The following is a 22,494-nucleotide window of genomic DNA, read 5'->3' as shown; positions in this document are numbered from 1 at the left end:
CACATCTCAGACATGGATTGATATTCAAGAAAGAATATGTTGATCTCCTCAGATACACACATGAAGAAAACTGATATGTTATAACCTTATAATGTCAAGGGAGATCTGAGCAAAATCACCAAATAGGAGCTGAGGTTATTCTGACTGCAATTACTTGACTTTTAAAAGCAATTTATCTTTTTAACAAAAGCCTACTTGAGGGGCACCTGGGTGGCTCAGTCATTTAAGCAGCTGACTCTTGATTTTGGCTCAGGTCATGATCTCATGGTTCTGTGAGTTCAAGCCCCACAACTGGGCTCTATGCTCACAGTGAGGAGCCTGCTTCGGGTCCTCTGTCTCCCTCTCTCTCTGTCCCTTCCCTCACCGCTTCTTGCACTTCCTCTCTCAAAAATCAATAAATGTTAAAAAAAAAATTAACATTAAAAAAAAAAGGCTATCTGAAGTAAGTTATTCACCAAACTGTATTCACCAAACCAAGTATTCACCAAACCAAGCTGTCAAAATATCTGTTAGCTGGCATTGGGTATTGTGCTTCATGAAAATACTTACCTAGGTTCCTCCCCTGCTATTTTATTAAAACCAGATTGATAAATGCAGGTTAACAAAGGTGTGAGTCCATCTTACCTCCCGTCAAGGGGTGACAACTGCCCAACTGGCCATTGTTGTTACAACTGCACGGCCGGCAGCTACCTCCAAGCTTCTGGGGGTTCCCGAAATATCCGGGTGCACACCTACCCAAAATAAAGAGAAAAAGGAGAAACACTCAAAGAACTCATCATTTGTTCCATCTGACATTTTCTCCACCCTTGAACTCTCCGTTTAAGATGTTGTAACCCTAAGTGGGGAAGGCTGCTTTGCAAGAATGAGTGTGTCTCAGTACAGATATTTATGGCTTGGATGAGAACAGAGAAAGTAGGAGGCAGGCAGAGCTTGCTCCCTCCTCGTTGACACCAGGACGACAAAATCTTCCGTTACCCCTGTCGATGAATGGCAGATGAACAAAATGCACACAGAAGCCAGTGGTTCGACCATTAATGGAAGTCAGGGGTGGATCAACTTTATGCAAGAGTTATGTTCCTGAAGATACCACACAATTAAATATTGCTTAATTTCTGGCTAATTTCCTCAAAGACAAATTTAAAGTAAAACTCATAGAATTTCAAATTTGCTTATCAATGGGGATTTTATTAATATTGCCTACTGAACTGTTTCAAGCCTGCATAATTCCCATTTGCACTAATTGCTACAGGGCTGTATTTAATGAGCCTAAACAATGGAGGGCAGTTACAACACCTACTCTCTTGGCTGAGAGCCTTTATTATTCTAGATAATTTGGTGATGAGAACTCCATTCCTTATTTAAGTTAAAAAACACTTCCTTGATTCTGAGTTTCTATTTAAAACACAAACAAACAACAAAACAGACACAATGTTTTTGGAATTGGGAGGTAAACTAAAATATTTCTATTAGCAAAGTTCCATTCTTATGCTAGCCCCCCCCCCCCCAAATTGTCATTAACTCAATGTGTGTGTGTGGTGTCTTCTCTTCCATGGAATTGATAGAATCAAGAAAATGTGGTATTTGGCTCTCCCCCAAATTTAAGCTTTGAATCATGGAACTGTTAGGTAATTTATATAGACTTTGCCAATGGGTGCAAAGGACACAGGCTTTATCAGGAAGACCTGGCTGGATCCCTGCCTCCATGCTGTGTAACCTTGGCCTATTATCTTAACCCTTCAAGCTTCAGTTTCTTCATCTATGTCTCCCTTGGAAATGTAAACTCAGGGCACTTGGGTGGCTCAGTTGGTTAAGCAACTGACTTCGGCTCAGGTCATGATGTCCTGGGTTCATGAGTTCTAGCCCTGCGTTGGGCTCTGTGCTGACAGCTCAGACCCTGGAGCCTGCTTCTGATTCCTTGTCTGCCTCTCTCTCTGCCCCTCCCCCACTCACACTCTGTCTCTCAAAAATAAATAAACATTGAAAACAAAATTAAAAAAAAAGAAAACTCCACAAAGGCATGGATTCTTTGGCTGATATATCCCTGCACATGATTTATATCCCTGCACATGGGAGAGTGCCTGGGCCCATAATAGGTGCCAGATAAGTATACGCAGAATGAATAAGTGAATAATTGCACTATTAATACCTATTTTGATCAATGAATGAGATAAAAAATAATGTAGTGAAGAATCTAATACAATGCCTGAACATAATAGACACTCAATAAAAGTTAGCTACCATTTTCAGACATGATGAAACATGCATATATATATATATATACACATACACAAATATACACACACACACACACACACACACATATACACATCTATGTATAACTGGCATAATTTGGAATTATTACATTTCAGAAAGTGGGTAGGAAGCAGAAATCCCATGCCTTCCTTAATTATCAAGAAGGTAACTACGCTGAGGTGCCTTGTCTAAGTCTCCTAACCAACTTGTCATAGGCTTTACTTTATGTGACTGGCCCCATATTCTACTTAACAAACTATGCTATAGGCAAAAGACTTATGTTTTAAATACTTTATTTTTAGATGTGTCACCTATATCTAAATTTTCCATGTAAAAGATGCATAATTACAAAACACTTTATATTAAAGTCACATAAATATTTAGGAAGTTAGATTCCACGTCTTCCTTATTCTTGCAAAAAGTGTTAGTGACTGATTACAGAAATAACCGGTACCCTTCTTCTCGTTTTAAGCTGGTGTCCAAACACAATGGACTGAAGTAAAACTTCCTGATTTCATAGAGGGCGGTGGTACAAGAAAAAAGAGCAGAGAACATGTTTGTCCTCTATGGCTCGGGGAAGCCGAGGGAGAAATGTGGCCCAGGGCACGGTTATGAGCTGGGAAGCCTTTCCTACCCCCTCCTTCAGATTGGCTGTTCCCTCTTCCGCCCAGTGGGCTCCTGCTTATGTTTTTACTCTTCACCCTATATTGTCCTTGTAGCTACCACTGCATAGCTAATGACTAACGCTGGCTTGATGCCTGGCACAAAGGGGGGTCCCCAATAAATGTTGAACAAATTAAAAAATTTGACATTCATATGGCATTTACTTGTGAACAAGTTCTTCAAAAAAAATTAAGAAACTATAGTTTGCTTTCCTGAGACAGCAAACAACAGACATAAGCTGTGAGAACTGTTAATTAAGAATTTCTCTTTTCAAATCTGCTGCCTGCCAACCGGATGTCTCAGCCGGTCTGTTGCTGTTTTCTGCATCATTGTTTGTGAAGAACCATGAGGAGGATCGCACTAGGATGCCTCTCTCAGGTGGGAGTCTCAAGCTTTCACACCACAGAGCCTAGAAGAACGTTCCCGAAGCCCATTCTACCCACCCGTCCTTCCCATCTCAGTATAGCTGCCCCTTCCTCCCTCACCTCTCAGGGGCAGTTGGATGCTCCTCCCCTGCAGCCTGGGGACCCAGTTATGTCTTGGTCACTATTTTAATGGCTGGTTTGTGTGTCTGTCCACCACTAGACTGTAAAACCCTGAGGGCAGAGTCTGGGCTCCAGCCGCTAATGTGTCCCTAGCGCTTAGCCCAGTGCCAGGCATATACTAGGATCTCCATACATTTTTCATTGAAAGAAAGAATGAATAATAGATGTGAGGCAACTGTGGGCAAGGTTCCTTTTGCTGAAATGGAAAACAGAAGAACCTTGAAATTGCATCTTTTTACCACCAGACAGTGCCCTGCCCCTTAGCTGACGCTCAGTAATCCCGTAATGAGGCAGTCCGCACCTTCCTCCCAGGCAAATAGCCTCGAGGTCCTTGGGTTTTCTTGGGTAACTTCCCTGACTGAGCCACCCTCCAGGCCCACTCATCCCTTAGGCCCACTAGACCCACGTAGGTCCCACCCTGTCTGTCAAATGTCTCAGATAACCCCTGCCTTCTTGTGAAAACCAAATTAATTTTGTTTTCGTTTTGTTTTGGAATCTTATAAAACTCTTCTAAAGTTTATCCAGGAAAATACTATGCCAGAATGGCCAAGGAAAACATTTTAAGGGTTATGAGGAGAGCCTTGCTCAACCAACTATCCAAAGGCATTTTATACTTTCAGAAATGATAACGGCACAAAGACTGAACAAAATGTATGGAAACGACTCTAAGTTTGTACAGAAAACTTTGTAAATGCACATTCATCTTTCATGAATTCAACTAAATGTACTTGGCAATAGGGAGAGAGGTGGGGGAGAGAACAAGAGTGACAGCACGAGAGGCACAGAGGGGAAAACAGCTGGAGTGTCTGTCCCCATTCACTCAGTGAGCACACAGCCTGCAGTGAGTGTGACAGTGTGACATGAAGGATGTGAATCTGCCAGTCCCCTAATTAGTCTGCTTTCCTTATGCCTCCCCTAGTGTGCACGTCTGACCCTACTGAGTGTGGCTCTGGGATGTACCCAAATACTATGTGTATTTCATGCAACGTGGGCCCTGGATTATGGGGATGGAATACTGGGATAGTGTGAGTTTCTTGAACTCTGGCCAATTTTGCTGTACACGTTGACCCTAAATCTATCTGCCATGTGAGATGCCCTGACACCACCAAAAAGCTAGGTTCCAAATTTTCACCAACATGAAGATCTGAGTGTAAGAAATAAAACTATGTAAGTCCTAAAAGAAAGCATAAACATTTCTGTAACTTCGCCAAGCATGGCCCCAAAGGCTGACAGCCTAAAGAATATAAGAGTAGGTACATATAACAAAAAACAAAACCCAAAAAACATAAACAAAAAATAAACAAAAATTTGCAACATGTAGTATGAAGAATTTGTATAGACCAATAAATAAAAGAACATTGCACTAGAAAAAGTGAGTAAAAAGCCTAGAAAGCAATCCAAAAAATAAGATCTACAAATGGTTAATTAGTACGTGAAAAAAATCCCATCTAATTATGAAACAAAGAAATGTAAATTCGAATGATTAAAATTTCCAACTACCAAACTGGCAAATATTTTAAAAACTGATCATTTGTAGTATTCACTGGTGGCAAAAGCTGCTCTTTTGCTACTGGAGGAACAGAAATGAGTCTGACTTTTCTGGAGGGCAATCCGGCAAAATGTATCAAAAGTCTGAAAATGCACCTATCCTTAGATCCAAGGGATCTGGTTCTATTAACTACATCTTGAGGATTTATGTACACAAATAATTCACCACAAGGATTTACTTTTAGTGCTGCTTTGAATGGAAAAGAGGAAAACTATTTCAAAGACCAGCAGTAGATTACAGAACTTCTTGGTTCTGACACGATGTTATCAGCGAATACTTACTGAGATGGAAAGATATTGCTAACCTTCTACTACATCTACTAGGTGAGAAAATGAGCCAAAACAGAAAGTAAAACAGCAATCTACTTTTGTTTTTAAGAAAACGTCTGGGGGCGCCTGGGTGGCTCAGTCGGTTAAGCGGCCGACTTCGGCTCAGGTCGTGATCTCACGGTCCGTGAGTTCGAGCCCCATGTCGGGCTCTGTGCTGACAGCTCAGAGCCTGGAGCCTGTTTCAGATTCTGTGTCTCCCTCTCTCTGACCCTCCCCCGTTCATGCTCTGTCTCTCTCTGTCTCAAAAATAAATAAACGTTTAAAAAAAAATTAAAGAAAAGAAAAGAAAACGTCTGTGCACACAGAATGAACTGTAAGAATATACAAGTTTTAACTGGGGATTTTATAAATAAAATGATTATAAGCAGGATTATATCTGAGCATGCACAAATATATAGAGCTACATAAAGGTATAGTGGGCCTCATTGGTTCTTTGCTCACTTGTATTACATAATTCCTATAAGTAAGTATTGACTTTATGATAAACTTATTTTAAATTTAAAAACATGCTGTCCATATGATTCATTTCTATACTGTTACTTTTGCACAATGTACATGCTACCTTCCGAGGTAGACTCTAAGTAAGTACCTTTCATAGTCCTTATATGCTTGGCAGAGCCCAATGTATGGTAGCTAATCATGAAAATGTGTTCATGCAAAACGAAAGCTTGGCTCTTTGGCCCCTCATAATTAAGTTCATAGTTTCCATTTTGCAACATTTATTCTTTTGTTCCGCTGCTGAACACCTATTACATGAATAATACATGAATAGTAGGCAGCAGTGATTCAGAAATGAATGACACAGACTGTCCTGCAGGTGTTCATAATACGTGGGGACAGAGAGGTATAGTTGTGTGTGTGTGCGCGTGTGTGTGTGTGTGTATGTATAGGAGTATGTAGAGTTGTATGTGCGTGTGCAGGTAAGTAGGGATGTGGTGGTGGGGTAGGGGTACATAAGGATGTGCATACATGGGGTGAGGACTATGTAAGGATGAATGTATATGGAGCTAGGCTAGTTAGGGTTATGTGTGCCAGGTAGGCAAATACAAGGACACGTGTGTGGTGGGTAGGGGTATGTAGGGATATGCATACATGGGGTGGGGGTATGTAAGGATGAATCTATATGGATGTAGGGATAGGTAAGGACATGTAGGGGGTGGAAGTACATACAGATGTGGAGGGGGAGGGGCATGTAGAAATATGTAGGGGAGGGGAATGAGGGAGTGTGTAGGGGGATAGGAGCATGTAGGCAAACGTGTTGGGGGTACATAGCGCTATGATATGTTGGGCCTCCTTCTCAAATTTCTGAAACATGTAAAAAACGAGAAAGATAAAGAAGTTAATGATTTATTAAGTGAACAGTCTTGTATTTTTCCCTAAAGACCTTTCTCCAGCCTCCATGAAAGCAACAGCCCCACCCCAGCTCTGAGCCACGACCCAGCACAGCCGCACCCACAGCCCGAGCCTGCTGCAGCCTGCCCGCAGAGCCCACCCTACCTGTGGGATGCGGGGGGGGGGGGGGGGGGCGAGGGGGCAGCACCCACCTTTCGCACTGTGTGCCTGTGTATCCAGGTTTGCAGGAGCACCTCACGTTTTCCCCAGTCACAACACAGCCAGTGGCAAAACTGGAAGGAAGACAGAAAAAAGCCTCAGTAAAAACAAATCGATAGGCTTCATGCTCATTATTTTTTGCCACAAAGCACTGACTTGCCTTAAGTGTAAACAGACACCAAGGATCTGGTTACTTCTTATATGAAGAAAAATGTGTCCATTAAGACTTGTGTAGATAATGATGAATTATTTCAGCTCACATTGGGCAAATCTTGGTACATAAGGACTGAAGGCATTTATTTAGTTTTATTTTTGGCTTGGAGAAATACATTCCTTCACTTGAGACAGAGCAAAGTAACTCATTTTGGAAGAAATGATTACAACAGCATTTTTCCAGGAATAACAAGGAAAGAATAAAACAAGTCTAGGCAGAAAAAAAGGACAGGGAGCTCGGATTCTTCAAAAAATTTTCCTCCTTGTTTATTCTAGTTCCTTCATATTGGGTACATTATCTCCTAGGAAGAAAAGGGGCCAGGCAGGAGGGACTAAGGCATAAAACAGGCTTGCCCGTCTAAGTATTTCTGTGGGCACAATCATTGGTGATTTTTACATTTTTCAAATCAAGTTGTGGGATTCTGATTCTCTTTCTTTTTGTTCTAACCTAGTGTATATTTGAGCAGCTTTTTTTTTTTCCAAATAAGTGAGCAGATCATGAAAAAACTCTGTTGCCTTGAGATATGTCTATAAACATTACACTGAATAAATCTGAGGGAAAATACCTCTATTTATCATTTGCTGGTAAAAGAATTTTTATCTAGGAAGTTTCTCTTGGCCTAGTAGATGGACAGAATTATACTATTTTTTTTTAAGTTTATTTATTTATTTTGAGAGACAGAGAGAGAGAGAGTGCAAGTGGGGGAAGGGGCAGAGAAAGAGAATCCCAAGCAGGCTCTGTACTGTCAGCACAGAGCCGGATGCAATGCAGGGCTCGAACTCACGAATCGTGAGGTCATGACCTGAGCCGAATCAAGAACTAGACGCTTAGCCGACTCAGCCTCCAGAGTTATACTTCTAAAGGAACAGTTAGAAATTCGTCAACAGTATGAATATTGATGGAGGAAGAGTTAAATAAAAACCATATTTCACTGATAAATCCGAGGAACTGTGTGTTACTTCAATTGCCTGAAAGCCAGAAGCTGGCCTTCATGATAACACTATGCTGTGCCATCAAAGATGAAAAGCTTTCCCCTGAGCACCCCATGAAAATCTTGTTTCCACTCTCTCTAGCTTCTGTTCCAACAAGTCTAGGCAAGTACTGAGTGCTAAATCCCTTTTCAAATAAAGTCACAGGACTGGGCAAGTTTAAGGAGTATCAGATACACAGAGAGCAAACCAGGGTGCACATTTCAAATACGCATCTTCAGAAAAGCCACATCTGGGCAGTGGCTTCTGGTAACGTGGCCATTTTCTCTGATACTGGCCTGATTTCATCCTGCCTTGTGGTTCACACTTGCTCCCGAGCCTGTGCACTGCAGATACTGTTATTGGTATCTTCCTGATTTTCAAATCAACTCTTGCTTTGTTTACTTGTATTTTGCTTGGACCCACAGCGGGTGTGTCATGATAAGCAGGAATATGACAAGGTACCGAGGCCAAAGAGAACATGAATCACCATGAAATCCAAGTGGCAGGTTTCTACCTATGTCATGTATCTGCTGTACTGGAGTCTGAATGACAACTCAGGTCACGCTCCATGGCTCAGAACTGGCCTATGACTTCCATCACACCGAGGATAAATCCAAATGCCTTGCTATAGCCTGCAAAGTCCTACGGGATCTGTACCCTGGGTGCCCCACCAACCTCACCTCCTGACCCTCTGTCCCACACTGCCCTCTAACCACCTCCTTACTCCATGGACACATCGTCACAGGGGCTGTCTCTTGTCTTTTCCTTGCCTCAGACCCTCGGTGCCGAGATACTGCCATGCTTACTCCATCTCATTGTTCCCTGGTCCTTGGCCAACGACCTCAGAAAACCCTCCTACTCTTCTGTAAAGAGTCTACTCACTCACTATCAATCACATAGCCCTGTTATCAACTTCCAAGCCCATCTCTATCTGAAATTATGCTTATTTATTTGTGCACGTATTTCTTGAGTGTGACAACTCTCCCTGCCTGCATTCTCCAGGGGAAGCCTCGTGAGATCAGAGTCTGTCAGTCTTCTTTCCTGTAGTTTCCCCAGCACCTAGAGGAGGCTAACTCCTAGCCCCTGTATCAGGCCTTCAGTAAATAACGTTTAACCACCGAATGAAGAGTGAAAGGAAAGAGGAAAAGGAAAAGCACACAAGCGTACACTTGGGAAACCTGTTCTTATTTGTTTTGCTTTTGTTTTGCATTTTTGCATGTTCTTTTTTAAATACAACTGCTTTGAGACAGACTTCACATACCGTATCACTTGTCCATTTCAAGCGTACAACTCAATGGCTTTTAGTAGATTCACAGAGTTGTAAAAACCATCAGTATGATCAACTACAGAACATGTTCATCACCCCCCAAAGAAATCCCACACCCTTACCGGCCACTTCCTATACACTGCCCCTCTCCCACTCCCCTGGTCCCAGGCAACCACCAAGCTACTTCCTATCTCTACAGATTATTTTCAAGCTCTCACAGTACCTGTTGGAATGAGGACATGGGCAGACGCTACAGTGTCCGTGGATGGCATTCCCATAGTGACCCTCTTTGCAGCGCTCACAGTGTTCCCCAGCAGTGTTATGCTGGCAGTTCTTGGGACAGATGAACATACAATTAAGAGCAGCCAATTACATTTATTATTATTAAGATTGTTATCACCTTAATTACTCACACAATTATAACTCAAGTCCTCTGACTCTGTACAGAGCTATGAATCACAAATGGTATATATTCCTATCTATCCAGTTACTGTTGGTACTAGAAAATAAAACACGTAAGCATCCTTCCATCAGCTATTTGGTGCTTAGCATCAGGAGGACGAAATTGGAGAAAGACCAGCTAGATTCAAACTCACTCCAATGTTTCACAGCTGTGCAGCCTTGGGCAAGATTCTTCACCTCTCTGAGCCTCGGTGTTTTGTTTTGTTTTGTTTTGTTTTAAACCAGTTGTATTGATGTATGATTTACACACAATTCTAATTTTCTTAAAACATATAGTTAGAATAATACCCACTTGCGAAGGCTGGGAGGATTTTAAAAAGTACACTATAGCTTCAGCAAGGTGTTAGCCCTATCCCTCTTCCCCTGAGAATAATGTCTATGAAAATCAACTTGTTTTACATAATTCAGTTACTCGTGATATACTAAAGAGGAATATAGTTGCAATAAGTTAACATGTAGAATTTATTAAAACAATGAAAAGCTGCATTGTATCTAAAGAAATAATCCCAGCATCTCAGTTTAATTCCAATGTCTCCAAGAAGCAAGATGTTATTTATCTACGTTGTGCGTTTATGTAAATCCAATTATTTTCATGCCAAAGTCAATGCCTATTGAAAGTTGTTCTTCAATAAAGCACTGAGACGAGATGACTTTCCAATTGAGCAGTCCATTGAGGCAAATCCTAGCAGATGGTATCAAATTTGCTTATTTTGTGGAATTTTTAATGTTTCTTGCTTTACTCTAGTAATACATATGTAAATGCACAAAACTATCCAGGAAACCACTCCCCTATTGTGGGCATTTGATAATTCAGAGATACTCTATATGACCGGGAATAAGTCTAATGTTTTTGAAACGTGCTTTTATGTAGAGGTGGGGCTTGGTAGGAAACTTCAATGGATGTGAGTTTTCAATAATATCTGAAACCGGGTTGCGAAAAACAACATGCACCTATATCCTAAGTGGGTGCGGCCCTGCTTTGAATGCGAGACTGTCCCTTCCATCATAATGTCATCAGTTCCTCTGGCTTAAACACAACGATCCCTCACAAACCTTTCAATAACAGACGATCACAATCCACATGTTATAACATGTTTTCATACTTTTTTTCCCGATATGAAATCGTGTCATACACACAAGGGATGTTGTTTACACATTAACATGGAATCATCACCAGAAAGCTCATCCCTGCCCTGAATCCCTCCCTCTTTCCCCAAAAGTCACTGCCATGACAGTTTTTCCTGTAGACCTGGACGCTAGGACCAAATCCACATGCAGTGTATTGGATCCACAGAGGGGTCTCTCCTTGACCTTTCCCTTGCTCCACGGTCCTGACTCTCTCACAAAACAGTCGTTTTTTTGAACGGATTATTTATCTTTCCACTTTAGTTTCCTTTCTTTTTAAACTCTAAATGACATTCTTAAGGAACAACATAGCTGAATAGATATCTTTTAATCCTAGATCCACTTAGTTCTGAGCTGAAAACATTGGAGAAGCAAGGACATGGAGAAACAAGAATTATGGTGAGGCCATCTGTGTCCTACTGAAAACACCCTGACCTCTGGTCCTCCTCAGGAGCGGGGGGAAGAATGGTAGAAAGGGGTGAGAACCTGTGTTGCTTGATAAGGTCCCATAAGAATGTCTGAAATACCCCCACCCTCAGCTGAGAACACCTATCTTGATAGCTGTCTTTCTCAGTCCTGCAAATATGAGATATCTGCTTACCAATTTCCTTGTGGTTTACTGTGAATAAATTCAGGGATGGATGGATGGATGAATCCACATCCACTCCCACATCATGTGCTCTCTTAGCTCCATCGGACACCAAACATCCATTGGGCATCTACTACGTGTCCCACCATGCTACCAGGTACTAGGGATGCCAAGATGGATCGGCACCCTGACCAGGGGGCAAATAGAACCCTGTGAGTACACACGTTAAATATAACGTGGAAAACTTGATGGCTGATGCACCCCAGCATCCCATCCCATAAGAGCAAGAGGAGCTTCAGGGAAGGGCTTCTGGAGGCGATGATGCCTCCTGCATGGAGGATAAAAGGAGGGGAATTAGCTGGGTAGAGAAGTGAGGGGAGGGCACACCAGGCATAGGGAGCAGCGTGCATAGAATGTCAGTCGTGCAGGAGCACAGCAGTGCGTGTGGGCAAGATGAAGCAATTGGTATTCCGGAGAGTGAAGGGCAAGGCGGGGCGGGATGCAGCTGGAAAGGTAGCAGCTCAGATCACGCGAAACCTGAGGCTGCACGGAGGAGCATGGACCTCTGGTCATGAGCGTCACGAGAGCCCCAGGCCACCTGTGGGTTTCAGGTAAGTCTGGCAGGGGGGAAATGGGCACAAGAGCCAGGGAGTAAAATGAAGGAAAACCGAAAGAGGAAGGGACATGGGAACAGAGTGGTAGAAGAGGGATGACCGAGATGGCAGAAGGCAAGGGGAGTGGGGGAGGGGCAGCAATATGGGGAGAAAGGGGGCCAGGAGAAGAGACAGAGCCTTGGCGAAGAGAAAGGGGCCTGTCACTGCGGGTCCTTCCGGCTGACGACGGCACCCACGCAACATACGACCTGCTGCTCTTGGACGCACACGGCTTTACTGCTAAGGGCTGGGGTTACTTTCTTCTTCAAACTTCGAAGTTTATTCTTGAAACAATATGGAGATTTGCACAAGAGTGAAGGTCCCAGATATTAGAAATTGACTCGGCTCTTGAGAGACGAAGTCCAATTTGCAGCGGAACCAGCCCATTCGATGGTGAAAAGTACTTGGTTTCCAAATCGTTATGGATCTTTGAGAATGAGGGCTGCATCCTTGGCTCCCATAAAACGGGCACCCCCCCCCGGGCACCCCCCCCCCCCCCCCCCACCAGGGCAGGGGCAGCGCTCAGAGCCTGCCAGGGGAGAACTGCGCAGGGGAGCGAGTGCAGGCACTGGCCCCACGCCTCTGTGGGAGCGCGCATGTGCGCACGTTCCCCACGGGACCGCAAGCCTCGCGGAGGCGTGAAGGCGGGGAGGGCGTCGGGTGGTTTTAACCACAGTGCTTAGCTCACTACCTCCCACGATAGCAAAGGCTCCGTAAAGGTTTCCTGAATGAATTCTTTCTAAAGTCCATATGGCCATTAGGGACAAGTGAAGACACAGCTACAGAGAAAGGAAATGACAAAGAAAATCTTGTTTGATTAAAACAGATGAATTATGACTCATAGTGATCCTTCCGCTGGGTGAATGGACGCAGAGAATGCCTACTTTTGTTCTTTGGCAGCTTTGATAGAGTGGACGTGACATCTAGCCATGGTTCAGTGACAAGATAAATATTTATTTTAAATTAAAGCATCTACCTGTGTTACACATGGCATCCGCTATGAAATATAAATTATTATAGAAGAGTATTTATGAGCTGAAAAATACTATTTCCCAATGAGTTTTATTGCTTTTGAACTTACAAGGTTAAAATTCTACAGAATATTCTATCAACAATGTCCTGTCCTGGCCTGTCCCATCTTGCAGTGGAAGCAGTTCCCTGGGACATGCTGAATTTGGCTTAATACAGTCTAGGAGCTCAAAGAATTGAAACACACTGTAGATGCATTGCACAACGCAAAGGAAACCCATGCCAGAAGAACGCATTTTCAAACAGCACAACGTAAGTGTGTGTGTGTGTGGGGGGGGGGGGGGGGGGGGGGGGCTTGTGCTCCTAGGGGCACTGATGCTCTCTCCTTTCTTTGTATCTGTCCATTCTCCTTCCAAGTAGGGAGGCCCTGGCTGGCAGGGATGAAAGAGAGGAAGGCAGAAGAAAAAATGTGCTGCTTCAGGATACAAAAGAAAAATTTCCCGACGATCCAATTTTCTATGGGAAATATTTTTTAAGGTATTTTAAAAGAAGATTATTTTCCAGTGGATAGGCCACAGACAGCAAGGACTCACCTCACCTGTCTTCCTACATAAACCCACTTTGTCTTGGCAGCCACAGATTAGTGCTTGAGTGACTTGAGTATGTGCCTTAAGTCTTTCTAAGCGTCATCTTCTCCCCGATTACTTGCTTGAGCTATTGCTCATCTAACAGCCACAAGGCTCCCCTCCTGCAGCCTCCTGCTACCCCAACAAAACAGGGGCCCAAAGCAGTGGCTCTGATTTGTTATATTCCACCAGGAATTAAGTCCCGGGATCCACCCATTAAAAACATTCCTTGAAGCAAAAATTTAGAAGCTAATGTGCCATTTCATTGTTCAGCTAGGAGTTCTTCTCCGATGGCATGTGTTAAAATGGAGGGAAAAGTGAAGTGTAAAATAATTCAGCCTGATAATGCTGAATGCCATGTTTACAAAGCAACCTCAATTTGGCTTTGGGTTTGGCTGCAGATGCGATATTTGATGTCTCAGGGACCAGTGGGGTGAGGGTGGGGGGCGAGGGGACAGGGAGACACAGATTGTCGGCCAGGAGAGTATCAATTTACTCACGATACATATTCCCGAGCCATCCTGGCATCGATTTGAATGTCCGTTGCAATTGCAGGGAACACATCGTCCGGTATATGCACCTTTGCTATCCCGATAGTATCCGGGGCTACAACCCTGTTTTTCAAACAAAGCATTTAGTCAACATAAAGAATTATTATCCAAAGCATGTGCCAATTCTGACTGTCAAGCATTCACTTTCTTTTTAAAATTTATTTTTAACATTTATTCACTTTTGAGAGACAGAGTGTGAGTCGGGGAGGGGCAGAGAGAGAGGGAGACACAGAATCCTAAGAGGCTCCAGACTCAGCCGTCAGCACAGAGCCCAGCATGGGGCTCGAACTCACGAGCCACGGGATCATGACCTGGGCTGAAGTCAGACGCTCAACCAACTGAGCCACCCAGGTGCCCCAAGCATTCACTTTTTAAATCTTTTTTCCTTTAGTTGGTATGTGGATTTCTACTTTCAAACACTAGCCAGTCCACTGGCTCCCTTTGTCAGATTCTACCTTGTTTCCACGCCACAGCACGCGTGTATGCTAGTGGCGGAGCGGGAGATGTGTGGGGGGACACGAGAGAAAAGGGAGACGTGGAGGGAGGAGTGTGGAAATGGTTTCCTCTCCTTCAACCGTTTTAGGGCAAGTGGAAGGGTGGAGAGGTGAAGGGGTAAAGAGGGTCAGGACATCAGTCTTTGGTGGGGAAAGTCTCTAAGCAAATCCTTTCAAGTTCAAGTGCTCTTAGGGCAGGCATTCCGTCTCCAAGTAGGAGTTTGGACTGGTGGATGAAGGGGGACTAAGGAGTCTTCATTAGGATCTATTCAATAATGGCAGAACCGGGGGAATCATGTCACTGCCACTCACTGGTCTATAAGCAAAAGAGAACTCAGGGGAGAGGACCGTGCCTGTGTTCTCTACAGAACGCTGCAGGGACACTGGGCTCCAATGGGACACACAAAGACCCAGCTGGAGGGAATCTCACTGGGTGTGGTCTTCTTTTCTTGTTCAATGTTGCTTTGACCATATGTGTGTGTGTGTGTGCGTGTGTGTGTACATATATATATATATTTTAAGGATTCTAGTTGGGCACCTGGGTGGCTCAATTGGTTAAGCATCCGACTTTGGTTCAGGTCACAATCTTGCAGTTCACGAGTTCGAGCCCTACAATGGGCTTTGTGCTGGCAGCTCAGAGCCTGGAGCCTGCTTTGGATTCTGTGTTTCCCTCTCTCTCTGCCCCTCCCCCACTCACATGCTGCCTCTCTCTCTCTCTCAAAAATAAATATTTTAAAATAAATAAATACTTAAAAAAGGATTCTAGTTAAGAATGCCCCCAATAGAAGAAAAAGCAATTCTTCCAACACCAGCCATTAAAAATTATTTAGATTTCTGTCTTTAAAGAGAATCATAGACATTTTGTTTATTTTGGCAGAGCAAATTAATACATTGATTCAAACCAAATGTTGTCCCCAGTTTCTTTAAGTGACCTCCATATATGGCCTATCTAAAGCATCAGGAAAAAATAATATTTCAAGATAAAAGATCATCTTTCATCTAATCCTCTTTAAACAGCATTATGTCTATAAGACTCTGAAGCTACAATCAAGAGAAATCAGAAAATCAACCATCCATTCTCATTCATCCGTAGCCATAAAGGGCTCTACCTGGTCTGGTGGAAAAGAGGAAGAAGCCACCCTTATAGAGCTGGAGAAAGAAGCCTGGTATACTCCCCGGAGTAGAACATCCCAGTTTCTGATAGGAGTTTCTTCCAAAATTACCAATTACTACACACTGGACACAATAACAAGACTATAATTTCCAGTATGTTTTCCCCTTCAGCTATTAGAAACCATGTTTAGGCAAAAGAAGCTATTGCAAAAAATGAGATTGCTTTATGTGTTATATGAATAGGCTTGTCTACAGGAGAATCGAAGTATGAAAGGAATGTTCTTTAATTGAAAACACAACTGAGAGAGACGTTCGAACAAAATTCAGCCACTGGTAGTGTGATCATATCTACAAGCAAATACTCTCCACTACTAAGTGGCAAGTGTCTCTTAATTACCCCCACATATCACATTACATGCTTATGAAATAATATTTGGTAAAGAACAAATTATCCAAATTAATAAATATATGTGGTTCATTTATGACAACATGTCTGAGTAAAAAGCCTTAATTAAACATGTTTGGCAGGAGGACGGTCCATCCTGATTAAAATTAAACCACCCACCTAATTTGCTTTCGATTAGAAACAGAAAAAGTCTCCTACAAGTCACATGACTTCTACTCGGGCAGAACGTTTGTCGGTTACTGAAATATAATCATTTTTTCACCTCTACAAAGCACACAAACTCCACACAATCTTATACACAATTCAGTTCAAGTACTCAGATTGTATTGAAGATTTACTCTAAATGAAAATGAATGTATCCTAATATATCATTTCAGAAAGGGGTTTAGCAACCATATTTTTTAAGTAACAATTTTTCAGGATCACTTTTCCGATAAACTTTTGTGGTACAAATGATAAAATGATGTCCCTATCAGGTTTTCAGGGCTACCTCAGCAGCCATTGGATCCATTTCTCTGTGAGCATACATGTAAAAATCCAGAAAGTTGAGACAGAGAGAGAGACAGAGAAAGAGAGAGAGAGCAAGCGAGCAGACTTTATGAGTGTTTAATGCCTGGCAAATTGAAGCATGTCTTGTTAGGTATTATACAAATTCAATCTCATCACTTTTCTTAAACATGGATTTCACTGATTTTCGTGGTTTACTTTACCGGTAAATTTTCTTCCAAGCAGAATTTGGAAGTCTACAGGCACTGGACTCTTTTGTCTTGGGGCCTGAGTTACTCTCGAAAGGGCACAAAGTTTCATAGTGTACTAACATCCCACAAACATTCAAACTCTGAGCTGTCTGGGCATTTCCAGGTGGGCTGATGTTTACAGGGTTTGTGGTTAACAGCTCAGGAGAACAATCTGTCAGGCACCGTAATAAACTCTGCCAGTCAACAGGACAGGGAGGCTCTGGGTCCCTCCCCCAGCCCACCCATTATTCATTCATCCCCTTAACTTAAAAAATGTCATAAAGCTAGGAACCCTTCCCCAGCCCAAACCAAATTGAAAAGGGACATTACCTGGCTGGGCTTAAACTCCACATAACTTGCTTGCAGATGGCTTTGACCCGGAGGCTGAAGAAACGCTACCCTTTGCTGCTGTGAATTATATCCCAGACACTGCCCCACAGCTGCCCCAAAGATCCACAGCCATCCAGCGCTCCAGGCTGACCACCTCACTGTGGGGGACATCCTGGTCCCTGGGCGTCCTGCTGGCTGCACGCAAACCTTTTCCTCTTCCTCTTATACCTGCCCTTCCTGCTTCAGTGCCCAAGCCCGCCTGACTCAGGTGAGGCAGGCTGTCTGCGGCAGGAGGCCCCACCTGTAAACTTCACCCATGAGTCAGCCTGTGAGAGAGCGCACATAACAGTCCCACAGGGAAGAACGCCGCTCTGTAATTCCTGCGAGGTGGGGTAGGCATCACCTTCTACCCACCTTACCCCGCAGACGGCACTAGCTGATTAGAGCAGATGTAAATCACAGGCTGAGTCACGAGCAAAGAACACGCCCGGGGCAGGAGGCTGGTAATCCAGAGGTTCCACTCCTTCCCTGGGGCTATGATTTTATTTAATTCGGCTAGAAAAGAGATAGGAGGAAGGGGGTGGGGAAGAAGAATCTTGGCACCTGTGGACTAAATGTTATAAGACAGAAGTCCCCACGGGGTACCTGGGTGGCTCAGTTGGTTAAGCGTCTGACTTTGGCTCAGGTCATGATCTCCCCAGAAAACCACGACAGGTAATATATTTGCAAGTTAAAAAAAGAAACTTGTGTGCCGATCACCTAGGGGCTTTCTGCGATCAAGGGGTGAGGATAGAAAGGGGAGGATGTTGCTAAATGTACATACAGGGGGTAGAGGGAATACACTGAGTGATAATATTTGCTATTTCCTAATAATTGCACCAAACATTGTGCTTTCCCTCCCATCAGGAAGAGAACCTATTTACAACTTGAGATACGACAGTTTCATTTTATGGCACAATTTAATCATCTGAGGACAAGTCAGGCTGGCTGGGCCTGGCAGGAAGATCTGCTGTGAGTTCGGAAACTGGGCTGCCACGTCCCCTGGAAGAACCAGGACACTGTCTGGACTCTAAACCGGAGGGGCCCTCGACTAAAGAACAGCACAAGAACCCGAGGAAAGGCAGTGGCTCAAATACTGGGATGCCCACTGGCGGGCTCCTTCTACTTCCCAGAAAGTCTGATTTCTACAACCTCCAGGATTGACCAAATGCCTGCGGCTTTCCAGTGGAATTTGAGGTGTCTGTGATTTCTTTTTTGTATTTCATACCTGAAGGTGGTCCAGGTAAGACAGAAGCTATAGCCCAGGAGACACCTGTCCGATGGACAGAGTACTTCAGACCGTCCAGCAGGGTGGGGGCAGCAGACAGGAGGGGCAGCCACAGGAGTCCTAGGGGGAATTTCTTCCTACCTGACATGAGTCACCGGTGTAGCCAGGGGGACAGGCACACATCTCCACATGATGTGCTCTACGCCCACTTCCTGTGGCAGAGGCCTCCTCCAGTCCCACCCCGCTCAAGGAGAGCCGCTGAGTCTCGGTGAAGTAGAGTCCTCGGAGGCGCACACCTTCTAGTCTAGACAGTACCATCATCAGCTCTTCCCGGGACACGGGGGCACCGCTGCTGGCGTGCCTGAAGTTTCCCTACACATGGAAAAAGAAAAGCAAGGTCTCCCCTTGGCAAGCTCACTTCCAGGGCTTTCAGAGAGGCAGGCGTCCAGCACAAGTCAAAGGAAAGGCATGGAAGACGAGAGAAGGGAAGGGAAAGGAAGGGAAGTGAAGGGAAGGGAAGGGAAGGGAAGGGAAGGGAAGGGAAGGGAAGGGAAGGGAAGGGAAGGGAAGGGCAGGGCAGGGCAGGGCAAGGAGGCAGGGAGGAAGGGAGGAAGGGAGGAGGGGAGGAGGGGAGGAAGGGAGGAGGAGACGAGGAGAGGAGAGAACAGAAGTTAGTATAAGATAGCAGATTTATATTTAGAGTCAGGTGTCCTGGGTTATTCCTAAGAAAAGAGAGTGCCACATGAAAGGGGAAAAAATGAAGGCAGGAAATAAGGCACAATGAAATGCAATAAGATTTCCTAGTGTTTACTTATTTTAAAATGCACTTTTGGGGCACCTGGTGGCTCAATTGGTTGAATGTCTCTCTTTTTTAAACTTTTTTTTAAAGTTTATTTTTTTGAGAGAGAGAGAGAGCAAGGGAGGGGCAGAGAGTGAGGGAGAGAGAGAATCCCAGGCAGGCTCCTTGCTGTCAGTGTGGAGACAGAGGCGGGGCTCGATCTCAGGAACTGTGAGATCATGACCTGAGCCAAAATCAAGAGTCAGACACTTAATAGACTCAGCCACCCTGGCGCCGCAGAGTATCTGACTCTTGATTTTGGCTCAGGTCATGATCCCAGGGTTATGGGACTGAGCCCCACCTTGGGCTCCATGTTGTGCATGGAGCCTGTTTAAAATATTCTCTCTCTCTCTCTCTCTCTCTCCCTTTCCCTCCCTCCCTCCACTTCTCGCTTCCTCTGTCCCTCTAACCAACTCTCTCTCTCTCTCAAATAAATAAATAAATACATAAATAAATACTTTTTTTTAAAAATGCACTTTTGTGTGTGCAAGCACAAAATGAATGAGAATGATACAGGAGAAAGGCTTAAGGAAACCCACTGAGTCATGCAGTTAGATCACTCATTAAATGTACATAATTGGGACAGAAAGTACAATCTTTTCTTGCACACACACATTTACATTTTACTTTTATGATGGTAAAAGGCACATCACATAAAATTTACCATTTCAGCCATTTTTAAATGTACAGTAGAATAGCATTAATTATATTCACATTGTTGTATAACACATCCTAGACCTTTATCATCTTGCAAAATGGAAACTCTGTACCTATTAAGCAATTTCTCCTCTCCCGCCAATTCCTGAAAACCACCATTCTACTTTCTGATATTATGAATTCGATTACTTTAAATACCTCATATAAGTGGAATCACTCAGTATTTGTCTTTTGGTGACTGGCTTATTCCACTCAGCATAAAATCTTCACATTACGTTCCAGCATCTAACTAGCTAGATCTATCATATTCTAGCACGTGATAGGATTTCCTTTTTAAGGTAATATAATATTCCAACATATGTATATACCATATTTTCTTTATCCATTCATCTGTCATCTGCCACCTCTTATCTACTGTGAATAGTGCTGAAATGAACATGGATGTGTGAATAGCTGTTCAAAACGCTATTTTCAATTCTTTTGGGTATATACTCAGAAGTGGGATTGCTGGATCACGTGGTCATTCTATCTTTAAAATTTTTTTAAATCTCAATACTCTTTTCCACAGTGGCTCGCACTGTTTTATAATCTCACCAACAGTGCACACGTGTTCCAATTTCTGCACATCCTCGCCGACACTTGTTATTCTGTTTTATTTTTAACAGTAGCCATCCTAATGACTGTGAGATGGCATCCCGTTGGTTTTGATTTGCATTTCTCTACTAATTAGTGATGTTGAGTATCTCTTCATGTAAAAGCCTGCACTTAGAGAAAGAATTTTTTTTTCATGTTTGTTTATTTTTGAGAGAGAGAGACAGAGCATGAGCAGTGGAGGGGCAGAGAGAGAGGGAGACACAGAACTGGAAACGGGCTCCAGGCTGTTAGCGCAGAGCTCGACATGGGACTTGAACTCAGGAAGTGTAAGATCATGACCTGAGCTGAAGTCGGAGGCTTAAACGACTGAGCCACCCAGTCATCCCTAAAAGACTGCACATTTAACCTTTATATTCTGTTGCCTCCTTAAAACTTGGCTTCCATATGTCTTAAATGCGCATAATAATATCTAATCTCTCAGCAGTATGATGAGGATTATGTGTCCTATAGTGTCCTATATAGTAGAGGATTAAAGCAAATTAAATAATATAATGTGTTTAGCCCAGTGCCTAACATGTAGTAGACATTCAATAAATGGTATCTATTATTATTTACATACAAATAAGATACTAATATAATTTTAGTTTATATTTTTAACAGCTTGAGGTATGATTTGCATACAATTATATTCCCTTATCTTAAGCGTACGATTTATAGTAAATTTACAGAAGCATGCAACCATCACCACAATGTAGTTTTACATTTTCATCCCCCTACCCCCAAAAGAACCCTTGTGCCCATTTGTAGTTACTGCCTACTCCCATCCCAAGCCCCAGGCAACTGTCTCTAGCTTTACCCTTGTTGGACCATTTATGTAAATACAAGCTTTAGGGACGCCTGGGTGGCTCAGTCAGTTAGGCATCTGACTCTTGGTTTCGGCTTGGGTCATGATCTCACAGTTCAAGAGTTCTGTGCTGCTAGTGTGAAACCTGCTTGGGATTCTCTCTCTCCCTCTCTCTCTGCCCCTCCCCCACTCATGCTTGCTCTCTCACTTGCTCTCTCTCAAAATAAATTTAAAATAACACTTAAAAATCAATCAATAAATACAAACTATTTCAATAGTACACAAATGCTAATCTTCTATTCATTTCTTCACCTGCTCTGTTGTGCTCTTATTATCATATACATTATGTCTTTATACACTGTATGCTGATCAACACAGACTTATAATTACTTATAATTATTGCTTTAAGCAGTTGTCTTTTAAATCAGAAGAAGTTACAAACAAAAGATATATTTTTACTGCCTTTCATATTTACCTATGTAGTTACCTTTACTAGTGTTTTTCATTTCTAACAGGGATTGAAGTTATTGTCTATAGTGTCCTTTCATTTCTGTCTAAAGATTCCCATTAGTATTTCTTATAAGGAGGGCGGGATAGCACTGAATTCTCCCTGTTTTGTTTATAGTGGAATGTCTTCATTTCTCCTCCATTTTTGAAGGACATTTTTCTGGATATGTAATTCTTTGCTGCATGTTTCTTTTAGCACTTTGAATGCTGCCCCACTGCCTTCTGACTTCCATGGTTTCTGGTGAACAGTTAGGTCGTAACCTTATTGAGGACCCTTGTATGTGATGTGCTTCTCTCCCATTGCTTTTAAGATTGTCTTTGTCTTTCAGAATCTTTACTATGATGTTTCTAATGTGTGGATCTCTTGCATTTATCCGACATGAAGTTTGT

General features: G+C 43.1%; 1 protein-coding gene across 3 annotated transcripts in view; it reads right to left on the bottom strand.

The window, feature by feature from the left end:
- The window catches only part of LAMA3 (laminin subunit alpha 3), a 272,108-nt gene that overhangs the window by 57,438 nt on the left and 192,176 nt on the right, over positions 1 to 22,494 (bottom strand). For 2 of the 3 annotated variants that reach the window (XM_078435375.2, XM_078435376.2), the window contains exons 38-42: positions 18,806 to 19,036; positions 14,267 to 14,380; positions 9,566 to 9,675; positions 6,884 to 6,964; positions 625 to 731 (exon numbers count right to left, since the gene is read on the bottom strand). In XM_078435375.2, coding sequence (XP_078291501.2) covers positions 625 to 731; positions 6,884 to 6,964; positions 9,566 to 9,675; positions 14,267 to 14,380; positions 18,806 to 19,036 — 643 coding nt within the window. Of the gene's footprint in view, positions 1 to 624; positions 732 to 6,883; positions 6,965 to 9,565; positions 9,676 to 14,266; positions 14,381 to 17,397; positions 17,890 to 18,805; positions 19,037 to 22,494 lie in introns of those variants that run through there. The other variant, XM_078435377.2, reaches the window with a different exon arrangement.

This window comes from Panthera onca, chromosome D3 (assembly GCF_046562875.1).
Source record: "Panthera onca isolate mPanOnc1 chromosome D3, mPanOnc1 haplotype 2, whole genome shotgun sequence".
NCBI lineage: Eukaryota > Metazoa > Chordata > Mammalia > Carnivora > Felidae > Panthera > Panthera onca.
The sequence above is the reverse complement of the archived record's forward strand: the minus strand, read 5'-3'. Positions and strand labels throughout refer to the sequence as shown.